This window comes from Thamnophis sirtalis, unplaced genomic scaffold, assembly GCF_051295495.1.
Source record: "Thamnophis sirtalis isolate CommonGarterSnake01/CBP01778 unplaced genomic scaffold, rThaSir2_p1.2 scaffold_2, whole genome shotgun sequence".
NCBI lineage: Eukaryota > Metazoa > Chordata > Lepidosauria > Squamata > Natricidae > Thamnophis > Thamnophis sirtalis.
In genome coordinates, this window is record NW_028261382.1 from 25,521,054 (window position 1) to 25,543,302 (window position 22,249).

The following is a 22,249-nucleotide window of genomic DNA, read 5'->3' on the forward strand; positions in this document are numbered from 1 at the left end:
AGGTGATGGCAATAGACTTCTATACTGCTTCACAGTGCTTTCCAGCCCCCTCTAAGCGGTTTAGAGAGTCAGCTTCTTGCCCCCCAACAATCTGGGTCTTCATTTTACCCACCTCGGAAGGACGGAAGGCTGAGTCAACCTTGAGCCTGGCGAGATTTGAACTACCAATTACAGGCAGCCGGCAGGCAGCAGAAGGAGCCTGCAGTACTGCACTCTGACCACTGCGCCACCATGATGCTTGGTGGGATGGAGAACTAAACTGCCGAGGCCAGCCGTCCTGTTCTCCTCACCGCCTGTGTTAAGGACAGGCCTGCTTGTCCACCTCTCCCAGAACAGGGCTCGGGCTTTGGGGCGGGGCAGGGCAGGCCTTCTGCCTCTGCAGCACCAGAGGAAAATATTTGAGGGTCGCAAGGAAGACCCTTTGCGCTTTTCAGCCCTGCTTGCTTGCAAGACTTGAGCTGTAACCCGGCTGCCTTTCTCCGTCAGCCGTTGCTGTAGAGGGCCTCCTGCGGGAGGGAACATCCCAGGGCAGGGAAGGCGGTGGATTCGGGCCTCTTTCCTGCCAAGAACTTGCCTGATGCTATCTTGCACATTTTTGAAATGGCTCCATGAGTGTCCCTTTCAGTCCAGGGGTGGCGCTTTAATGTATCCTTTGTACTTTGTTCTTAATTATCCTTTTGGAAATCTCTGCCTTGAGCGCCTTCCAAATCTTATGGGAGGTATAATGTAGTTGGGAGTAGGTGCCTACTCCTCTTTGCCAGTTGCTTGAAAAAATTACTACGTGCCTCCAGGACATGTTAGTTTCTGGTCTGTTAGAAGTTGGATTTTATCACGATGCAGTTGTACCTTTTAGGACACACTGTGCAAAATAATAGGTTTCCCCCACTGATGTAGCAGAAGTTTAAATGCATTTTGTTAATGAAAGTTAAAATAAAATTGCCTGCCTTTTTCAGCTCTTCCTTCCTTAGCTCAAGCAGGAGACCCTACTATTCCAGACAAATGATTGTCCACTCTCTTCTTAAAAACCTCAGTGATGAAGCACCCGCAATGTCTGGAGGCAAGCCATTCCACTGATTGATTGTTTATTAATAAGATTTATAGGCCGCCCATTCCCCTTCTCCCTTCATGCAGACGTTCCTGGCTGCCCACATCATTCCCTTGTCCTGCTGCTGAATGGGAGGAGAAGGAGCTGCTGGAGAGGAAGTGGGGGCTCTCCATATCATGCAGTTGCTATGGTTGGTCCTGACCCCCGAAGCATTCTTCCTGAGTCTCTTGCCAGGCTGGTTATATCGACTCTCACCCAGGTCTCTGCCCCCTTTACGGACCTCTTAGGAATGGGGTGAGGTCCACGGTAGACAGTTTAAAGTTGAAAGTATGGGGGTTTGAGGATATAACAACAGAGTCAGGTAGAGCACTCCAGGCATTGACCACTCTGTTGCCGAAGTTGTATTTTCTGCAATCGAATTTAGAGCTGTTTACTTTGAGTTTGTACTGATTGTTTGCCCATGTATTATTATTATTATTTTTAAAAATATATATTTAATTTAAAGCAAACAAAATCCTTCCTTACATGCTGTAGAAAGTGTATCAGTTGGTTACAAAAAGTCTTTTGTGCATCTCTTCCACAGTCAACAAACATACTTCATATTAACTCAAGAATTTTAACTCAAATATTTAAGCATGTCACCATCATATCTCCATTTTCATTTGACTATAATTGTTTAAACGTCCTTCATCATAAAATATACCAAAGTTTAATACAACCACATACTGGCCTTTCAATTACTATTTCTAAAATCCTCCACTAACAGAATCCTTATGTCCTATTCTAGCTAAACATCCATAATATTTAATAAGAAAGTTTTCTAATCCTCCTTTCCAAATCACTGTTTAAAATTTACATCCAGTTTCTATAATACCCATTTCTATATATACGTTGTTATTCTTATCCCTCCTTTATTTGACTATATCCTGTATCATTTCCCCCCTAATAATCGAAACTTTAGCTGCATCTAAGTTGGTTCCCTTTTTTAAAATTAAGTTTTATGTATAATCCAAAGGGATTTCTAATCTTCCTTACCTGGGTACCATTCCATATTCATATACAATTATACTCATCATAACAGTAGACATTGTATACATTAATAACATTATCAATTATTTATTTAAACTATATCTATTGTAAATAAATTTCACTAAGTTTAACTAGTTTTAAATTCTATTCTTCCATCTATCAACCTGTATCTTTCCAATAGCAAAACAGTCTCATATCTTTTGCCATTTGTGGTGCCAGTCCTCTAATCATCTCCTTGATCAACTTTGTATGGACTCCTCTTAGCAACTCCTTACTTATAAGATCTCTCGTGTAATCTTGATGCCCTTCTTCTGTTTCCTTAATTAGCTTATCTTTTATTGTCAGTAGTGTTATCCATGCTAATTGCTAATGAGATTTCACTCTTTAAATCCATAGATTCTTTGTTTTCTTCTTCTTCTGTGTCTTGCCCTATGGGATAAATTTCCCCTCCCTTTAATTCTTCTTTCAGTATTCCACTCTTTCCATTTTCAGAGACCGACCAATCACCATAAATATCAGCAAATTTAATCTCTTTATATTCATTTTTTGAGTTTTAACCACCACATTTTGCATTTGATGAACATCTTCAACTTCTTCATCATATTTTGTTGTTATGTGCTCTAAGTCTTCCAACTTCTCGTCTATCCTCTCATATGTATTTGATAATTTCTGTATTTCTGAAAATATCTTTTGCAAGCTCAAGGTTTCTGTTTGCTTTTGCAATTGTGCCATTCTTTCCAGCTAACAAACACAGCTGCTCTAGCTTGGAAGGTTAAAAAAATGAAACATAGATTCACAAAAACGTTTGTTTTCACTTTTCTCTGGTTAGAGATATACTTCAAAGGGACATCTGTGTGCTTCCCTTCTTATCACTCTCTATAACCAAGCAGTAAGACCTTACAGTGCCAAGCCAAAACAATCAGCAAAGAAAAAAATGTTCCATTTCCAGTACACAAGCTCCAATAAACAAACTCTCCAGCCTCTGAGCAGCAGTGTTACCATTGCAAATATTATTTCTTTTGTATCTTTTTTGTATTTCAAGTTAAAAAAAGAGTCCAATATTTAAATGAGTTAGAAAAACATCCACAGCAATGAAAGAGGAAAACTTTAGTCCATAGGTTACAGAGAACAATAAAACAAAAAATAGAAGAAGAAAGCTTAATCCATCTGATTCAAAAGGTTTGCATAAATTCCATCCATGAAGATAGCATTTAAAAAGTAAGATAACCACTGTCCAAAACCATTCCAAATTTAATTCCGCCACTTAATTCTTCTGTTCTCCAATTTGGATTAATGTTAAGTTTTTTATAGGCAGTCTCTTTTTAAAACAGTAAAAGTTCCTCACCAGTTGGAAACACTTTCTCTTTCCATATCCTTCCGTTTTGGAGCCGCCCCGACTTTGTCAGCCTTGGCTGGATTTTTTGCCGCCGGCTTGAAGAACTTCTCTTGCATCTATCAGGGACTTTGCAATGTCCCTGAGGTCAGCAAGACGTATTCTTCTTGTTCACCGTCTCTGCGGGACGGTTTAGGTCCAATTGGACCACCCAGCGGCAAAAGTATTGGCTGCGGTCTCGGAGCATCGAGACCGCACGTCCATATCGGCGCGACGTTGGCTCCTCCCCAAACCAGTGGATTTTGCCCGTGTATTATTATTATTTTTTAAAAAAATATTAAAAGTTGAGGCTGAAGAAGTCGTTGACAGGTAAGACGTTGTAGCAGACAATTTTGTGTACTGTGCTTAGATTGGACCACAGGCAGCGCAGTTCCAGATTGTCCAAGCCCAAAATTTAGGGCCTGGTGGCATAAGGGATTCTATTGTGAGCAGAGGAGCAGAGGACTCTTCTTGTGAAATACCTCTGGATCCACTCAGTTGTGTTAATGTCCGATGTACAGTGTGGATTCCAGGCAGACAAGCTGTATTTGAGAATTTGCCATTAGTGGAGCAGGAGGAATAGAAGAGGGGAGGGCTTGGAGTGGGGGCTGGGTGAGAAGCTCTGGCAGGGCAACATAGGTCCCATCCCCTACTTCATCAGGGTTCTAACCCAGCTCCCCAAACACAACAAACTCAATGATTCCTTTATTAGGAGCTCCAGCAGACCAGGCAAAAGGAGATGGGAAGGCCGGCAAAACTTTGCCTGAAACACTCAGAGGCCTCTGGGGCAGGGGTGGGTTCTGGCCGTCTCCACCGCTTATTTGCTCATGGATGCGCCACGTGTGTGCATGTTTGATGCGCTCATGCGCAAAACAATAAAAAATGCTCTGCGTATGCTCAGAAGCAAAAAACAAGATGGCGCCACCTATGGCACTGCCCGGAGAACAGGTTCGGGAGTGTAGCAGGCCTGGATCGCTGCTGGTTCCAGCAACCCAGGCCGCCAAAACACAACCGGTGCCACTGCTGTGCGGGAAATGAAGACAAGGAGAATTGGCTTTGATTTGTCCCTGGGGCCCCCAGAGAATGCAGCTCGGTCTAAACAGGCTGAATCGGTCAAGGTGGAAGTCAGCTGACTGCTAGGAACCCCTGACTTGTGGTTTGAATTTATTGTCAAAGTAGGATTTACTTCAACTGCTTTCATACCTTTTCTAATCTTGTAATATTTTCTAATAAGATGTCGTTTTGTCTGCGTTTCTATATGCTGGTAGCCATCTGGAGTTCCTACGATAAAATGGGCAGCCCCATAAAAATTAAATAAACAAATAACACTGTAAATGCAGGCGCTCTGGGCTGGGCATCTGGGCGCATTCAGAACCCGACCATGAGGGTGGGGGGAGGGGCACAATGGGACTCATACCTTTCGGACGGCCTTTTCCCTACAAGCTCAAGCAGGCCACCTGAGGGGTCAGCTTGATTAGTTGTAACCCTGGTTGGCTTTAGGGAGCTGGGTACATAGTGCAGAACCCAGGCCCATGTTGCTGTGCTTGGCATCAGGCCGCCCTGTCCTGTCCCCTGAAACTCCAAGGGCCTGATCATTGTATTGGCTGACCTGCACAAGTTGCTTCTCTTGGAAATAGATCCACCTCCCTCCCTCCCTCCCTCTGAAATCTTGGTGTTTCTGGTTAATATTGGGCTGAGTGGTGGATTAAACCTAAAGGAAAGACTTTCAGGCTGATTGCCAAGAGCCAGGGGAACAGGCTGCCACATGAAGTGGTGTGTTCTCCTTCAAGGAGAGGCTGAATGGTCATCTATTGGAGGTGTTAAGCGGGAGAGTTGGACTAAATGACCTCAAGGACTACTTTCAGCACTGGGAGTCTGTAGTCCTGATGTTGGCTTCTCTCTTTCTTTCAGCTGAGCCTGCAGATCTATTGAAGGTATTAGATTTCCATAATTTACCCGATGGCATCTCAAAAACGACGGGCTTCTGCACCAGCAGGCGGTCTTCCAAGGGAGCAGATGTGGCCTATCGCGTCACCAAGGATGCCCAGCTGAGTGCCCCAACCAAGCAGCTTTTCCCTGGTAAGAGAGGATATTTGTGGCTCAGGGTGCAACTGTGGGGGTCCTTGGTACTCTCTAGGCTGGGTTGTTGGCTTGCAGATATTCATTACCCAACTAGGCAACCTCTTCCATGCTAAAGACCCAACTCCCAGACAGGATAGCACCTTTTCCCTTTCTAGGAAAGCAACAGTCCTTAGACTTATATACTGCTTTAAAGTGCTTTTACAGCCATCTCTAAGTGGTTTACAGAGTCAGCCTCTTGCCCTCAACAATCTGGGTCCTCATTTGACTGACCTCGGAAGGACGGGAGGCTGAGTCAGCCTTGAGCCTGTTGACATTCGAACTGCCAAATTGCAGTGAGCCGGCAGTCAGCAGAAGGAGCCTGCAGTACTGCACTCTAACCACTGTGCCATCATGGCTCTTTAGGATACTCGTGTCCTGCAGACAGACAGCCTGGGGCCCTGGACAGAACCTGGCGCTTCCATTATTTCCTTTCCTGCTTTGCCCAGGTGGACTTGGGTCCTGCTTGGCCCCCAGAGCCCCCCCCCCAGCTGGGCTTGTGGTGGGTGAGGGAGATGCTGGCTTTCTGAGCAAAGTTGGGACACTGCCACGCTTCTCTTCAGCCGGGGCAGCACCTCGCTTGGGGTGGATCTGGAAGTCCTCTTTGACAGAAGCCTGAGGAATGTGGAGGGAAGCAGCGAGTTGCTTTGATCCGGTGGCCAAGATGCCAGTCATTTTCTCCACATAATCTGAGGCTTTTGGCCCTGGGCAAGAAAAGGGGGCTGGAAGTTACGGATAGGCACAGAAGGGGTTTTGCGTGCAAAACTGTTGCCCCCTCCCCCCCTTGCCGGGAAGAGGCATCCTGGGTTTTGCTGGGCTTCCCCTCTTTTCGTTGAATAAGTTGCCTCCTGCAAGGACCTAGATGTTAGTTCAGCTCCAAACAAGCAAATGAGTGGATGGAGATCAAGACCACAGAGGTCATTGCAGAGCCTTTCCACAAGGAAACGCAGGCTGGGGAACCACACAATCAAAGGCTCTGGAGGGAAAGTGACACGTAGCTGCACAAATGACACTCCGGCAGGCTGCAGTTGGGGCTAATTAGAAGGTTCGCTTCCCTCAGCTGGTAGTTTGAGGATCCTGTGTGTCGCTGCTCTGGCCTGTTGTTTGACCTGGAATGCTACGACCCACACCCTTTGTATGGGAGGGGGAGATTCCTCAGCGATCCTAAAGGATCCCAAGTCCATGTGGAGCGAGGCTGTGTGTGTGCGTGTATCTGGGTGGACATGGAAGTATTCCCCATCAATCATACCAGTGCTAGCAACAGCCCTTAGATTTATATATCGCTCCACAGGGCTTTACCGCAGGGCTCCCCAACTCCTGGTCTGTGGCCTATTTGGAAGTGGACGAAGTGCCTACACATGTGCAGTTCGACTTGTATGAGAGGCGGGCTGGTGTGTGTGCACATGAATGCAGATCAACATGCTCAAATTGAGCTGCGCAGACCTGGGCATGCACACCAGTCTGCTGCTCGTGCGGCTTGGTTCCCCTCTAGCCCCCCTCTCCAGCTCGGCTGCCAAGCTGCAAAGGTGGGGATCCCTGCATCACATCCCTCTCTAAGTGGTTTACAGAGCCAGCCTCTGGCCCCCAACAATCTGGGCCCTCATTTCACTCACCTCAGAAGGTGGGAAGGCTGAGTCAACCTTGAGCCAGTCAGGATTGAACTGCTGGCAGTGGGCAGAGTTAGCCTGCACTGGCACCCCACAGCTCCTAATGCAACATCTGATTAGCTACAGCAATAGCAATAGACTTATATACCGCTTTACATACGCTTCCCTTTCCAACGTCTGGAAGAGACTGGAGAGTCACTTGTCTGAAATGGTATAGATTCTCCTGCTTGAGCAGGGGGCTAGACTAGAAGACCTCCAAGGTCCCTTCTGGTTCTATTCTGATTCTGCATCTAAAGTCTCAAAGCAGGCCTTCCTCATTCAGTTGACTTTTTCAACTCATTGCCCTGCCATTGTGGCTGCAGGGCAAAGGTTGGTGATTCCCTTTGGGAGAGAAACGGACCCCATTCTCTGCTCTGCTCCCTTCTCTGCTTCCAGCGTCTCCATTTCCTGAAGATTTCTCCATCCTGACCACGGTGAAAGCCAAGAAGGGCGGCCAGGCTTTCTTGATCTCCATTTACAACGAACAAGGCATCCAGCAAGTCGGTGTGGAGCTGGGGCGGTCCCCGGTTTTCCTATACGAGGACCACATGGAGAAGCCAGGCTCCGAGAACTACCCTCTCTTCCGCGGCATCAACCTCTCGGATGGCAAGTGAGTGACGCAGAGGAAACGGGGGGGTTGTGGGTCAGGCGAGGGAATTCCAGGTCTCCTTTCTTTGGGTGTTTAATGGACTTCTTCGGGAGATGATGAGGTCAGCTCAAGAACCCAGACAAAATGGCCCGATCGGAGGGAAAAAGAGGGCAAAAGAAAAGAGCAGGTCATAAAACATCGAGTTGCAGACAAGCATTCACAGAGCTAACACCTGAATCCAGGTTAACGCCACGTGCGAGGCCCCAGATAAACAATAGCATAGCAATAGCATTTAGACTTACATACTGCTTTACAGCCCTCTCTAAGCGGTTTTACAGAGTCAGCCTGTCATTGGAGCTTAACCCGAAATCTTCAAAAGTGTTCTAATAATTTTAACATAAGAAGTTGGGTACCAATAGAAGAGACTATTTGTAGCTCAGGGCTGAAGTGTACAGTCCTTGATACTCTCCGAGCCTGGTTGTTTTCTTGCAGACGTTTCATGATCCAACTAGGTAACATCATCAGTGCACCATCAACATCATCAAGTCCAGCTTTTTTACAAATATGAAATAGATATCACACCAATAGCAGTAGCTCTTAGACTGAAATGCCTCTTCATGGTGCTTTCCAGCCCTCTCTAAGCAGTTTACAGAGTCAGCCTCTTGCCCTCAACAATCTGGGTCCTCATTTGACCCACCTTGGAAGGACAGGAGGCTGAGTCAACCTTGAGCCTGGTCAGATTCGATGTGCCAAATTGCAGGCAGCCGGCAGTCGGCAGAAGGAGCCTGAAGTTCTGCACTCTAACTACTATGCCACCGCAGTGCAGTGCAAACAATATTGTGGCTTATATGGCCGCCTACTCTGCCCAGTGTGATAAGATAGTGGTTGAGTTCCCATCCGATGTTGAATCCAAAGTCAAACTGGAGTCCGCAAATCCAAAGTAACCCCCCCCCCCCATGGCTCTGGCTCCTTGTGTATATGCGTGAACCCCTCCCATCCACTTGCCACTTCTCTGTATCCAGCTGCAACCATTAGGGGAAGCTTCCTTGTGGAAGGTGGCTTGGAGGGGCAGGCAGAGGCTGGGCCACCCTCTCTCTGGAGCGATTCAGTTTGGGTTCTCCAGTGGCTTCTTGTAGCCTTAGAACAGGGGTGTCAAACACAAGGCCTGTGAACCTGATCCAGCCCACGATGGGGTTGGATCCGGTCTGCAGGGTCATCCTAGAAAATGTCAGGGGCCAGCCCGTGTTGCTTTGGCCCAGTCTACCCAATGCAAAGAGCAAACATGCAAGCAGTTTGGGGAATGGTGTCAAGCTGGCCATGCCCACCCAGTCGGCCACGCCTGCCCAGCCCCTTGAAGTCAACCCCAGCCCTGATGCTGCCCTCAGTGAAATTGAGTTTGACACCCCTGTGCTAGAAGACACTGATCTGCCATTCAGGAGATCTGCGTGGAAAAGTCTCCCTTTCCCTCTCTCCAAGCCATGGCAGAGGTGAGCCAAAAGGAAATTGAATTCTGGGTCTCTCCAGGGCACGTTTTCTTTGAAGTCTGAAGGTTTTGTTTCTGCCAGATGTGGCTGGAAGTGCTTCTGGGGTTGTCATCGCTCCTTTGGCTGCTTTGCCTACGCAGGGGAAGATGGCTGCCTGAGCTTGCCGCTCAGGCTAGAAGAGAGATAATTTCGCTTAGTTTAAGCCTCTGCCGACTGCCATTTCTGTGGATAAGCAGAACCTGGATGAAGAAAATCTAAGACTCTCTCAGAGGTCTGTTTGTTATCTGGAGAGACGCTTCCCAGTTGGCTTTGGGCAATCTTCTGTGGTGTCAGATGGCTTTTTAGGCGGCGCCCCCCCTCCTCGCGAACGGCAGTCTTTCAACGCGGAGCGGCGTTCTGTCTCGAGGGTTGGCGTTTGCCTGGAGGGGCATTGTTCTGATGGCTTAGACTGTTTCTGGCGGTGGCGTGCGGCCTTTGAGCGACGCCCCCCCTTTTTCCCCGCGGACGGGAATTTTTCAACTGGCGGCATTCTCTGATTGAACTCTGATTGCTACGGCCTGCTTTCTCCTGGCGAGACGCCGTTGAGCCCTGCTGCCGTCTTGGGGGGTTACTGAGTCAAGCGCTAACCCCCCCTTCCATCACGGCCTTTCTGACTCGGACTCTGACCACCATTGCTGCGGACTGACTGTTGGGGTTCTGGCCTCTGTAGCTAGCCCTCGCGACTCCCGCTGTTATTGCTGCTGCCATCCATGATTATTTCCAGACGTGCCTTTCCAGACGGCGCTGCCCCCTGACTGTCTTCCATCTTGACCGTTCCCACTCTCGCCTTCGCCCCTAAGACCATCATTTTGGAAAGAACTGGACGCGTGAGATCAACTGCTTGTCGCCTTTCCATCGCCATAAATTGGGTTCTGGCACGACCCCTCCCCCCTCGCCCCCTTCCCTCTGCTTTCTCATCTGATCCTAATTTAACAACGCGGACACGGGGGCTCCCCCCCCACCATTTTGGCTGCTGAGGCTCGGCCATGGAGTCCTTAGACCTCCGTCTTTGCCAAGAGTTCTGCATGCCACCCTGTGTTTACAATCTTCACAGAAAGGGAAAGCGGAGGACGAAGAAGACGTGGGTAGGGAGCTTGTCCCCCTCCCCTCTGACCGGCGTCAACCCCCTATCCACTTTAAACTTTAGAGCTTTGTATTTCCTACTGGATCCTGCAGAGGAGAACCTTCTGAGCGCAAAGACATTCCTCTCTTATTTTACTACTAACTTTATTTATTTAAAAACTGCGCTCAACTGCTTGGCGGTCCCAGAACGGCGCCCATCTTGTTGCTGAGTGAAGGAGTGATTGTAGGTATGGATGGTTGAGAGAATGTTCCCACGTGTTTTTAAACTTAAATTTTTAAATTTTCTATTCTGCATCACTGTATATTTTAATATTTTATTATTAGTGGGGTATGTGTGCGGAGAATGTCTGGTCGGTATGCATGAGGGGATCGAGAGTGCGGCCTGGAGCCCCCTCCACTGAGTGCAGAAGCAGAAGTGGATGGGGGCCCGGTTCCACCTCTCGTCCCAGAGTGTATGATACGAATGGCCTGCTGGGGAGAACGGGGGCTGTGGGAGGGGAGGGGGGGTCTATGGTGGTGGGGACGGGCCGGAGCATCCCAGTCATGGTTGGGAGAAGCAGGTACGATGGGAGTTTCAGGGCGGGCCATTACCGGGGAAGGAGGGCTCGCTATGTTACGGCCCTGAAAACTCAACCCTAGGACCAGGTGGCAAGACATGCCAGGGCCCTGGCCTCAAGTTGCTGCTGCTAAATGCCAGGTCTGTGATTCAGAAAGCTCCCCTCATCCGGGACTTAATATTAGACGAGGGGGCAGACCTGGCATGTATTACTGAGACCTGGCTGGGCCATGAGGAAGGAGTCCCCCTCTCTGAAATGTGCCCAGAAGGGTTTCAGGTGCTGCACCAACCACGACATCAGAGAAGGGGTGGGGGAGTGGCTGTTGTCATCTGAAAATCATTAGCACCTCGTAGGATCCCTGCTCCAGAGACTATCGGGTGTGAGTCTCTGCTGGTGAAACTGGACCTTGGGGGTCAAGTGGCCTTGTTGTTAACGTACCTACCTCCCAGCTGCGTTGCAACAGCCCTGCCTTCGCTCCTGGAGTCAATAGCCGGTTTGGCGGTTGAGTTCCTCAGACTTATAGTACTGGGGGACTTTGACCTGCCATCTCTTGGTGAACGCTCTGATGGGGCGCAGGAGTTCATGGATTCCATGACAGCTATGGACTTGACCCAGGTAATTCAGGGTCCGACTCATACAGCGGGACACACTCTTGACCTTGTGTTTCTCTCGGGGCAGTGGAGAGGTGATCTGGAATTGAAGGGCATAAAGACCTTGCCCTTGTCATGGTCAGATCACTTCCTACTGAGGCTTGATTTTCTGAAACTACTCCTCCACTGCAGGGAGGGGGAACCGCCCCAGGCGCCTGATGGATCCTTTGAGATTTCAGACGGAGCTTGGGGAAATACCTGACTCCCTTGCCCACAGTCCGACGGAGTCCTTGGTCGCTCTTGGAACATGGCAGCTGAGGCTCTTGATCGGATTGCGCTTTTGCAGCCTCTCCACGGCAGTGGATCCAGGAGGGCCCCTTGGTTTACCGAGGTACTCTGGGAGATGAAGCACCAAAAGAGACGCCTAGAGCGACGCTGGAGGGCCAGCAAATCTGAATCTGACCGAACACAATTAAGAGCCTTTATTAGGACTTATCTACTGATGATTTGGACGGCTAAATGTTCGCATTTCTCCGCTCTCATTGCGTCCTCAGAATCACGCCCGGCCGCCCTGTTTAGGATAACCCGCTCCCTCCTGAAAGGGAGGGATGCGGGCGAAACCTTGCAGGGAAGAGCCGAGGAATTTGTTCAGTTTCTGTCGGACAAAGTCGCTCAGATTCGGACGGACCTGGACTCCACTTGGACAGTACCTGCTGAGATGCCGAGAGTGGATTTCTTGGAGTGAGTTCCAGCTTGCTACTCCTGAGGAAGTGGACAAGGCCATGGGAGCTGTAAGTACCTCCACCTGTTTACTGGATCCGTGTCCCTCCTGGCTGGTTTCGACCAGCAGGGAGGTCACACGAGGCTGGCTCCAGAGGATTGTTAATACCTCTCTACAGGAGGGATCTTTCCCGCTGCCCTTAAAGGACGCGGTGGTAAGACCCCTCCTTAAGAAGCCTTCCAGCTATTCTTAACAACTACCGTCCAGTGTCCAACCTCCCTTTTGTAGGGAAGGTTATTGAGAAGGTGGTGGCCTTTCAGCTCCGACGGACCTTGGAGGAAGCTGATTATCTAGATCCCTTTTAGTCAGGCTTCAGGCCTGGCTACTCCACTGAAACTGCTTTGGTCGCGCTGACCGATAATCTCTGGCGGGCCAGGGATAGAGGACATTCCTCTATCCTCGTGCTTCTTGACCTCTCAGCGGCCTTCAATACCATCGACCATGGTATCCTTCTGCGACGACTGGCAGAGGTTGGAGTGGGAGGCACCGTGTTACGGTGGTTCTCCTCTTACCTCTCAGATAGGTCGCAGTCGGTGTTGGTTGGAGGACAGAGGTTGACCCCTAGGCTCCTAAAATATGGGGTGCCTCAGGGCTCAGTCCTGTCCCTCATCCTATTTAACATCTACATGAAGCCGCTGGGTGAGATCATTCGTCGGCACGGGATCAAATATCATCAATATGTGGACGATACTCAGTTGTATCTGCCCACCCCGTGCCAACTCAGCGAAGCAGTAGAAGTGATGTGCCAGTGCCTGGAGGCTGTTAGGGTCTGGATGGGAGTAAACAAGCTGGCACTCAATCCCGATAAGACCGAGTGGCTGTTGATGTTGCTCCCCAAGAACGGACCAGATATTCCATCTCTTAGCCTGGGGGGCGAAACCCTTTGCCCCTCAGAGAGGGTCCGCAACTTGGGTGTCCTCCTGGATCCTCAGCTGACATTAGAATACCATCTGTCGGCTGTGACCAGGGGGGCTTTTGCCCAGGTTTGCCTGGTGCACCAGTTGCGGCCCTACCTGGACCGGGAGGCACCTCAAATGGTCACTCATGCTCTCGTCACCTCTAGGCTTGATTACTGTAATGTGCTTTACTTGAGGCTGCCCCTGAAGAGTGTTCGGAGACTACAATTGGTCCAGAATGCAGCTGCGTGAGCGATATCGGGTGTACCTAGGTACACCCATGTTACACCTATCCTCCGCTAGCTGCACTGGCTTCCCATCAGTCTCCGAATGCGCTTCAAGGTGCTGGTTGTTACCTTTAAAGTCCTACATGGCTTAGGACCTGGATACCTACGGGACCGCCTCCTGCCACATACCTCCCAACGACCTATAAGATCACACAGATTGGGCCTCCTCCAGGTACCGTCGACCAGGCAATGCCGGTTGGCGACTACTCGCCAATCGGGGGAGGTCTTTCTCTGTAGCTGCTCCGGCCCTGTGGAATGATCTCCCCGCAGAGATCCGGACCCTTCCCACCCTCTCGGCCTTCCGTAAGGCCACTAAAACCTGGCTGTTCCGGCAGGCCTGGGGCTGTTGACCCCAAAATATGGTCCAGCCCCACTTGGAATGGAGTGCATGGTGTGTTTTTAAATCTATCTTTTCTTTCTTCTATTCTTTTTGATTTATTGTATTGTTAGCCGCCCGGAGTCCTTCAGGATTGGGTGGCATACAAATGCTATTAAACTTTGAAACTTTGAAACTTTATAAACATTCAGAACCATTGACAGTCTCAAAAGTTGGTCAAACAATCCAAGCAAAGCAAAGCAGAGATGCCCAGGCATCCATTCTTCGCCTTCTTGACGCCATTTGACGTTGGGTTTTTTGCCTTAAATCTTACTCTTTACTACATAGCTGTTTATTCATTTCACATTTTCCCCTGGAAAATACTTCTGGATTTGGCAAAGCACTTAAGGCCTCTAATACATGAAACTTAAGAGCAAAGACAATTACATGTAAAAATGCCAGTGGAATAATATAACAAGACACGAATCCAGTTACATGCTAAGGAAGCAGCAGCAGCCGTGGAATTAGAGGAGACGTCATCTCACAAATAACATTCATTAGACTTAAAGATATGTCAAAGATAAGCGTGTCTTTTTCCAGCGGGAAAACAGACATTTGTCTTGTGCTATCTTCAATATCTATTTCCCAGAGCTAATGCCTGTTTTTTGCTGAGATATTCCCAGCTTTAAAAAAGAATCCAGCCAGGGCTGCCCTCAGAAACGTTCAGGGCTCAGTTGGTGGCTTGAAGGTTCCCGTCTCCCTTGGGAAGAAGCAGCAATGCAGGAAATGTAAACACGTCTCTGTCATCAAGGGACACCAAGAAGGCTGGAGAGCAGAGGACGCGAATGCCTTCTCTTCGCCCGTGATGGGGCTCCTGCGGGAGGGCACTGAACGTTGACATGGTATACATTCCGAACCACTCTTCCCCCTTGGCCAGAAATTGTTGTCTCTCTGCTTTGGCCGCCACTTCTTGGAATACTATGAAGAAACAACTACCGCATCCAAGTTCATTCTTGTCCCTGTGGCCCTGAAAAGAAGGATACTCAACTGTCCTAAAACTGCACAATAGTTTGAACATGGATTTTGTTTTCGTGAGTAGAGGCAGAGTGAGCTTCTCTAAATCTCCTCTCCAGTGTACAGAAAGAATGAGGACTCTTGAGACCCAAAACTGGGCTTCCTCCATTGCTTTGGCATTTGGCAAGCTTTTTTCTTTTAATATGAACCTTTTCATTCTTACTAAAGAGTCTCTTATATTTACAGATAAGCAAAACAATCTGTTTGTGGCTGGAACAACACAAGACAAATATGAGAATGCAGGAGCCCATAGTGGGTTTCAAATGAATTTAATTTCCTAAGTCAATCTTATCAAATCTGCCTTCCAGAAGTTTTGGAACTGAAATATCCAGAATTCCCAAGGTTGGCCAACACATCTGGAGCTGCCTAATAATCATGGAAAATTGCCATAAATCAGGAGTGGGCTGTGTGCAGTGTGCCAGCCCTCTATTTTTATGACCTCACCTTCATCACAGTTCATTTTTGGCATGATAGGTTTTTGCTCAAATTATTCTTTAACTATTATTTGACCCTTAAATGTTCCAATCACACAATAGGCAGAAATTCATGGAGGTGATAGGCTGTTCATTGTAAGTTAAAAATGAGACATCCACACATGAAAATTCCTGTTTTGCAGCTGCTCACTTGGGGAAATTCCTGGATGAAAATCTGTAGAGATTCTCAGTCATCCAGGTCATGGTTGTCCCAGGGGTGCTTTTTTCTTACAGATCAGCTGTCTGTAAGAAATATAAATCCTTCCTTTCCCCACCATCCAGTCAGAGATGAAGAAACATCTTGGATGATAAGCAAAACGTCTTCGAAGAAAAAAACGAAGTCCAGTTGCCTCCTGAAAAAGCACCTTTGGGACTTCCTGGAGGAAAGTGAAAGTGTAGGCTAAAATGGGTATCATGCTGTCTGATTTATATCAGAGTTTATTTTGGGGGAGATTGCATGGTATGAACGTAGCCAATGGTATTGATTAAACTAGGCTCAGCATTCAATACTTCTTGAGAACTGAGATAATGCCTGTGGTTTCTCCATCCTGCAGTGATACAGGAAGCATCCGGGTAAATGTAATGAGCGGTCAAGGGAAGAAGCTTTCATGCTTGGAAGTTCTAGAAGCTTCCCTTTGGACTGAGGTGGGCATGGGAAGCCAGGACATCTGGACCTTCTTTTGACCTTCTGCTGGGTCTCTTCTTCCCCAGGTGGCATCGAGTTGCTTTCAGTGTTCATAAGAAGAATGTCACTCTGATTTTGGACTGTAAAAAAAAAGTCACCAAATTGCTGGACCGAAGTGACCATCCCATCATTGACGTTAATGGCATCATTGTCTTTGGAACAAGGATCTTGGATGAGGAAGTATTTGAGGTAAGAGGGCGAGAAAGATGGAACTGCCAGGATGTCAGGAATGTGTCTTGAGCACTGAGCATCGGAGAATTTTGTTTCTTGGGATAAGAAGAACAGATTCAGGATGAAAGAAACGGAGAAGAGAGAGAGAGAGAGAGAGAGAGAGAGAGAGAGAGAGAGATAAAGGGGAGAAGTTTGTCACGTTCTATTTTAGAAAGGAAGTCTTGGGAATAAGCCACTATAGAACAGTCTCCATTGCAGAGTTTTGAAACGTAGCTTTGGTTCATGACCCTAACATGAGAGAAAGAGAGGTAGAAACCAAAATTAATAAGCCATGATCAAAGGCTCTCTGTGACCGACTTGGAAGTGGTCCAGAAGGCGGATCTCTCTTTACTGATCTCAAGAGAGCGGTAAACCATCATTATGGCTTAAATCATCATTATGATTTCTGTCACCAAGAAGTTAACTGGCTCGTGTCCAGTTTTGGGTCTCCCTCATGCCATTTACCCTTGAGTAGCCAGCCTTGGGGGTCTGAAGCTCCAGGTTCTGGGCTCACCAATTTGCCTGGCCCACCCCCACCTATCCTCACCTTCCTTTAATTACCTTCTCCATTTCTGCTTCTTGCCCCCAACAATCTGGGTCCTCATTTTACCCACCTTGGAAGGACAGAAGGCTGTGTCAACCTTGAGCCTGGTGAGATTTGAATTGCCAAATTGCAGTCAGCCGGCAGTCAGCAGAAGTCACCTGCAGTACTGCATTCTGACCACTGCACCATATTTGGCTCTCTTCCCTTTCCTTCAGGCTTCCTCCCCCTCACCTTGTTTGGTCCCTTCCGATGCTTTTGAATTTCATTTTGTGGATGGCATTTTTCATTGTGTTTGCAGTCTGATGTTGGTGTGTGCCACCCCCTCTTGTGTCTGCCCCCTCTTTGCCACAAGAGGGGATTGCTTTACGTAGCTTCCAGAAGGTTCTCCAGAAGTTGTGGAGCTGCAGAGTTTGGGCAGCATTAAAATAGGGACACTTGATATTCATAAAAAGCTCTTTGGTTCACTGAGACTTACAGTAAGATAAGGCAGAAACCCTGGCATCTTGTCCAGATAATATTTTTTGCATTTTTCAGATTTGGGGGAAAAAATCAAAATGACATTTTATCATCAAATTGAATGGGAATGATTGCAAGAAGTTGTAGAAGTATTTTCTTGGTTCAACATTGAGTTAAAATCAAGGGCAGAGACTCTGGACAAGAGTCTGGATGAGCAGGTGTGAGTTTCACATTTGTTTGGAAAAATTTTATTTTAAATTTTTCCATAACTACTCTTACATCATTAATCTTACAGTGTGTCATCTGGGTAAAGTCTTTGTTTCATCCTATTTAATAGTTACAACATTTTAAATCTATTTTTATCTCGCCTTTACATTTACATTTCAATTGCCTTTTAATTCAACCCCTCCCCTATAATTCTATGTTCTTTTCCAAATTATTCAATTTTTTGTTTCTTTTTATCTATATTTATTTTCTATCCAGTGATAAAAACATCCCCATATCTTATAATACTCTTCCTTCTCTGGAATTGCCAGTGTTAATCTGTTCATTTCTGCACAGTCTAATATTTTTTTTAACTACCTCTCCCTCTGAGGGAACTTTTCCCATTTTCCAATTTTGTGAAGTTACAATTCTAGCTGCAGTTATTATATGAATAATTAAATATACATTTTCTTTACTATACTTCTCTGGTAAAATACCCAACAATGGGTTTTACATTTTGTTACCCCCGGTTTGCTGTGCATATATCAGAGGTGGGTTCCTACAGGTTCGCACCAACTCGGTAGAACCGGTTCGTCAAATCTACTGAACCGGTTAGAAGAGGTTCCACCAGTGGACCCGGAAAGCAGGAAACACCTACAGAAGAGGTTCCAAAAAATTTTGAAACCCACCACTGGTGTATATCCACTTGCTTAGCCTTCCATGAGCTTTGCACACCTTCTGTGCCTGAATAGGAGAGTGCAGAGCCAGGGTGAGTGGGTGGGCCCACCTGCAATCCCCCTCCAGCCCAAACCGGCTGGATACGACCTCCGTGGATGAGTGTTGTTAAAGAAGGCTTTACAGGAACAGGTAGACCTCAACTTACAACCATTCGTTTAGTGACCATCTCAAGTTACAAAAGCACTGACAAAAATGACTTACAATTGGTAGTCTCACTTAACAACCATTGCAGCATCTCCAGAGCCACATGGCCCAAACTCAGATGCTGGGCAGCAGGTATGTATTTATGACGGCTGAAGTGCCCCGGGGTGGATGTCAGCCTCTGCTTTGTTGCTGCTTCGGCTGTCATTGAAACGGGGAGGGGGGCATGGTATCTGGGAGGGGAATCATTATGTGCTGGAGGAAGTTTCTAGTCGCTGATCTGACCACCTTATTGCACATGTGGAGGAAGGAGTTTCCCGCCAAGGCCAACTGCCCAGCATTCCATCCTGATGAGACTTTTTGACGTTATCTCCCACCTGACAGTTGGGTGCATTATAATTGGACTATGAACGGGGGTGCCAAGGGGAGGGGATTGAATTGTATTTGATATTATCCGCTTTCGCGCCTAATTAACCAGACTCAGCTTTGCTTTGCAACTGTTCATTTATAATTAGTAAAAGTACACTTGATTTCAATTCAAATGGAGTTCAGTGATTTCTTTCCTGATTACTAAATGAAGTCAATGCTGACAGTGGGTCACTTGAGGGCCATTCATGACTTTCCCAGCCAGCTGCCAACAATGGGGAAGTGGATTTGCTTAAAGACTATGTGATTCACTTAACAACCATGGCAGAAAAGATTCTAAAATCAGGTGTGGCTCATCACCACTTTGCTCCACAATGGAAATTCTCCTCTGAATTGTGGTCGTAAGTCAAAGACTATCTGTAGTTCTCAATATATGACCACAGTTTGGGCCAGATTTTCCATCGCTAAATGATGTGGTCATTAAGTGATTCACACCTGATTGGATTACCAATTGCTGGTCATGGTCATTCATCATTGCCATCATTAGACTGTTCATGGTGACCACATGTCCCCGGATGCTGCAACCATCGTAAATCAAGGTCAGTTTCGAAGCACCCAAATTTTGGTCACATGATCAGAGGGACAGTAGTGCAAGGATCTTATGATGGGTTAGAAGTCAAGTGAACAATTAAAAATGTATCCCAAATGTTATTTATTGGCACTGATGGTTGATAAGGGTTGCTGCCAGCATTCTAGGTATCGACCAAGTGTCTTCTTAAGATGTACAATGTTCTGTGTAGCGCAGATTTTGTGGTTCCACTGGAACAGGAAGTTGTAATTTCTTGATGTGTTTTCTAAAATTCTTGGATGACAACGGCTATCACTGTCTTCTTCTTCTTCTTCTTCTTCTTCTTCTTCTTCTTCTTCTTCTTCTTCTTCTTCTTCTTCTTCTTCTTCTGCTTCTTCTGCTGCTGCTTCTTCTGCTGCTTCTTCTGCTGCTTCTTCTGCTTCTTCTTCTTCCTCTTCTTCCTCTTCCTCTTCTTCTTCTTCTTCTTCTTCTTCTTCTTCTTCTTCTTCTCCTTCTCCTTCTCCTTCTCCTTCTTCTTCTCCCTCCTCCTCTTCCTCCCCCTCCTCCTCTTCTTATTAATTTTAAAATAAAAAATTGGCAAAGTACTTGAGGAAAAGAAAGCAAGAGATTCATTTTACTTGGATAAAAATCGTGTTCAGCTAAGTCTCAAAAGAGCCAGTCAATATTTTCTGCTTACATTTTACAGCAAACCCTTTTTGGCCGAAGCAGAGAGTGAAAAGCATGGTCTTTCAATCACAATGTTTCCTCACCTTAAAAAAAATCCTTTGTGAATAATGATACAACAAAGAGTTCCTCCAGTCTCATAGTTTTTGGGGAGACTCCAGGGGTCTGTGGAGCTGAAAGATCGGGGTTGATTTTGACCACTAAATAGCACTCCAGTCAAACATTTTTTCACCGTCCCAAAACCTTGACTTATTTCTTCCAAACTGAGTGCTGTCAAGTATCAGCCAGGCGCCTGTTTAATGCAGGTTTCTGCTTCAGACATTTCTTGAAGCCAGAAAACTTTAGGTGGTGATGCAAAATCCTTTTTCTCCCAGGAGGGAGATGCTGAACGAGAAAGAAAGAAGTACAGTTTTCCACATGCTTGTGGAGAGCAACTAGGTCACTAACTAAAATGACTTTAGGAAGAGCTCTTTTGCTAGTTTAAATCTGCTGACATCACAGTAATCAGATAGACTTCTTCTGCTCAGAGGTTCTGTGAGGCTTCTCGCATTGGCTAGGTTGAAAGCCTATGTTTCCTCCTCTTCTGGCAATATATCAGAATTATCTGAGTGTGTTTAACCCAGTCAACCTGCCTAATTAATCTTCTGTTTACGAAGACACCAGGGCGAATTCTGATTTAATGTTCCTAGTTTGATGAAGGGATCACATTCATTGGCCCCAATGCTCTTCAAAATGGAAAGGGAGCCCGGGGAGACCCCCTCCTTCACCCATGCTTAATGCAGGAATCCCTACTTGGCTCTCCCTTTCTCTCCAGCTCCAGATTGCCAGATAGTTTTAATGCATACTCTGATGGCATTCTGGAAGTTAGCACTGATTGAGGAAAAGGTGCAGAGAAGAGCAACTAAGATGATTAAAGGTCTGGAGACTAAAGCATCTGAAGAACAGTTACGGGATTTGGGTTTGGCTAATCTAAAGAAAAGAAGGACTAGGGGGTACCATGATAGCAGCCTTCCAGTATTTGAGGGGCTGCCACACAGAGGAGGGGGTCAAGCTATTCTCCAAAGCACCAGAAGGCAGGACAAGAAACAATGGATGAAAACTAATCAAGGAGAGAAGCAACCTGGATATAAGGAGAAACTTCCTAACAGTGAGGACAATTAACCAGTGGAACAGAAGTTTCCTCCAGAAGTGGGTGCTCCATCACTGGAGGCTTTCAAGAAGAGACTGGACAGTCATTTGTCTGAAATGGTATAGCATCTCCAGCGGGGGGCTGGATTAGAAGACCCCCAAGGCACTTTCCAGCTCTATTCTGATTGGTGGATAGAGGGATGGATGGATTGAGGATGTCCATAGGTTGTTTGGGGAGTGATGCTGAGACATGTTTTTGTATTATTCACTCTGATTTGATATTATTTTTGTTTAAATTCTGTTTTTGCTGTCATTATTGTTCCCAAACTCTAGGAGTTCTTGGTTCCATATACATCTAGTCAATTAGGCAGCCCAGAAATCCTTTCTTGCTTCCCTGTTTTGATCACATTTTCTTTGCCTGCTATGCTTCCTTCTGGGTGATCCCTCTTAAGTGCTGTTCGGTCCGTTTGTTTCCATGTTGTCCTGTACTTGAAAAGGAGAAGAAATCCGCATCTCTAGGCCATTGTAGGGTTCTGAAGGCTTGGTTCTTCCTATGGTGTTGGGCCAGAATATGGACTGTGTCTCTTGGATTGTAGCATTATCTTGGTTAGCGTCCTTAGTTGCCAGTTCCCTTTGTTTATGTTGATGCTGCATCTGTTTTAACTATGGGGTTCAGTTCATTTCTATGATACCCCAAGTGGTTCTGGGTTGGGCAGTAGGTCGAACCAAACGAATGAGTGGATAAATGAAAACGTATTTAATAAAGATGCTAGAGTCATAAGAAGAAGTGGTTGGCCAAAAAGTCAGATCACTTCCTGTTGCACGGAACTTCTAAACCCAGTTTTATCCCAAGTTTTGGAGGTGAGTTAACCATCCAGAGGAAGGGTCATACCTATCTTGGCATTTGAAGGAACTGGAGAGATAGCAATAGCCCTTAGACTTATATACCGCTTCACAGTGCTTTACAGCCCTCTGACAGGATAGAGCTGAAGAAGCTTCTTGGATGAGCAGAGAAACATCTTCAAAAGAAAAAAACCCAAAAAGTCTATCTGCCTCCTGAAAAAAGCACATTTAGGACAACCATGGCCTGCATGACAGAGAATCTCTACAGACAGAGTATGTCTATTTCTCTCTCGTAATGCTCCC

At 46.7% G+C, this 22,249-nt stretch overlaps 1 protein-coding gene across 2 annotated transcripts in view; it reads left to right on the forward strand.

Moving 5' to 3' along the window:
- The window catches only part of COL5A1 (collagen type V alpha 1 chain), a 249,424-nt gene that overhangs the window by 51,883 nt on the left and 175,292 nt on the right, over positions 1 to 22,249 (forward strand). For both annotated transcript variants that reach the window (XM_087704496.1, XM_087704497.1), the window contains exons 2-4: positions 5,358 to 5,525; positions 7,607 to 7,820; positions 16,091 to 16,253. In XM_087704496.1, coding sequence (XP_087560622.1) covers positions 5,358 to 5,525; positions 7,607 to 7,820; positions 16,091 to 16,253 — 545 coding nt within the window. The remainder of the gene's footprint in view (positions 1 to 5,357; positions 5,526 to 7,606; positions 7,821 to 16,090; positions 16,254 to 22,249) is intronic.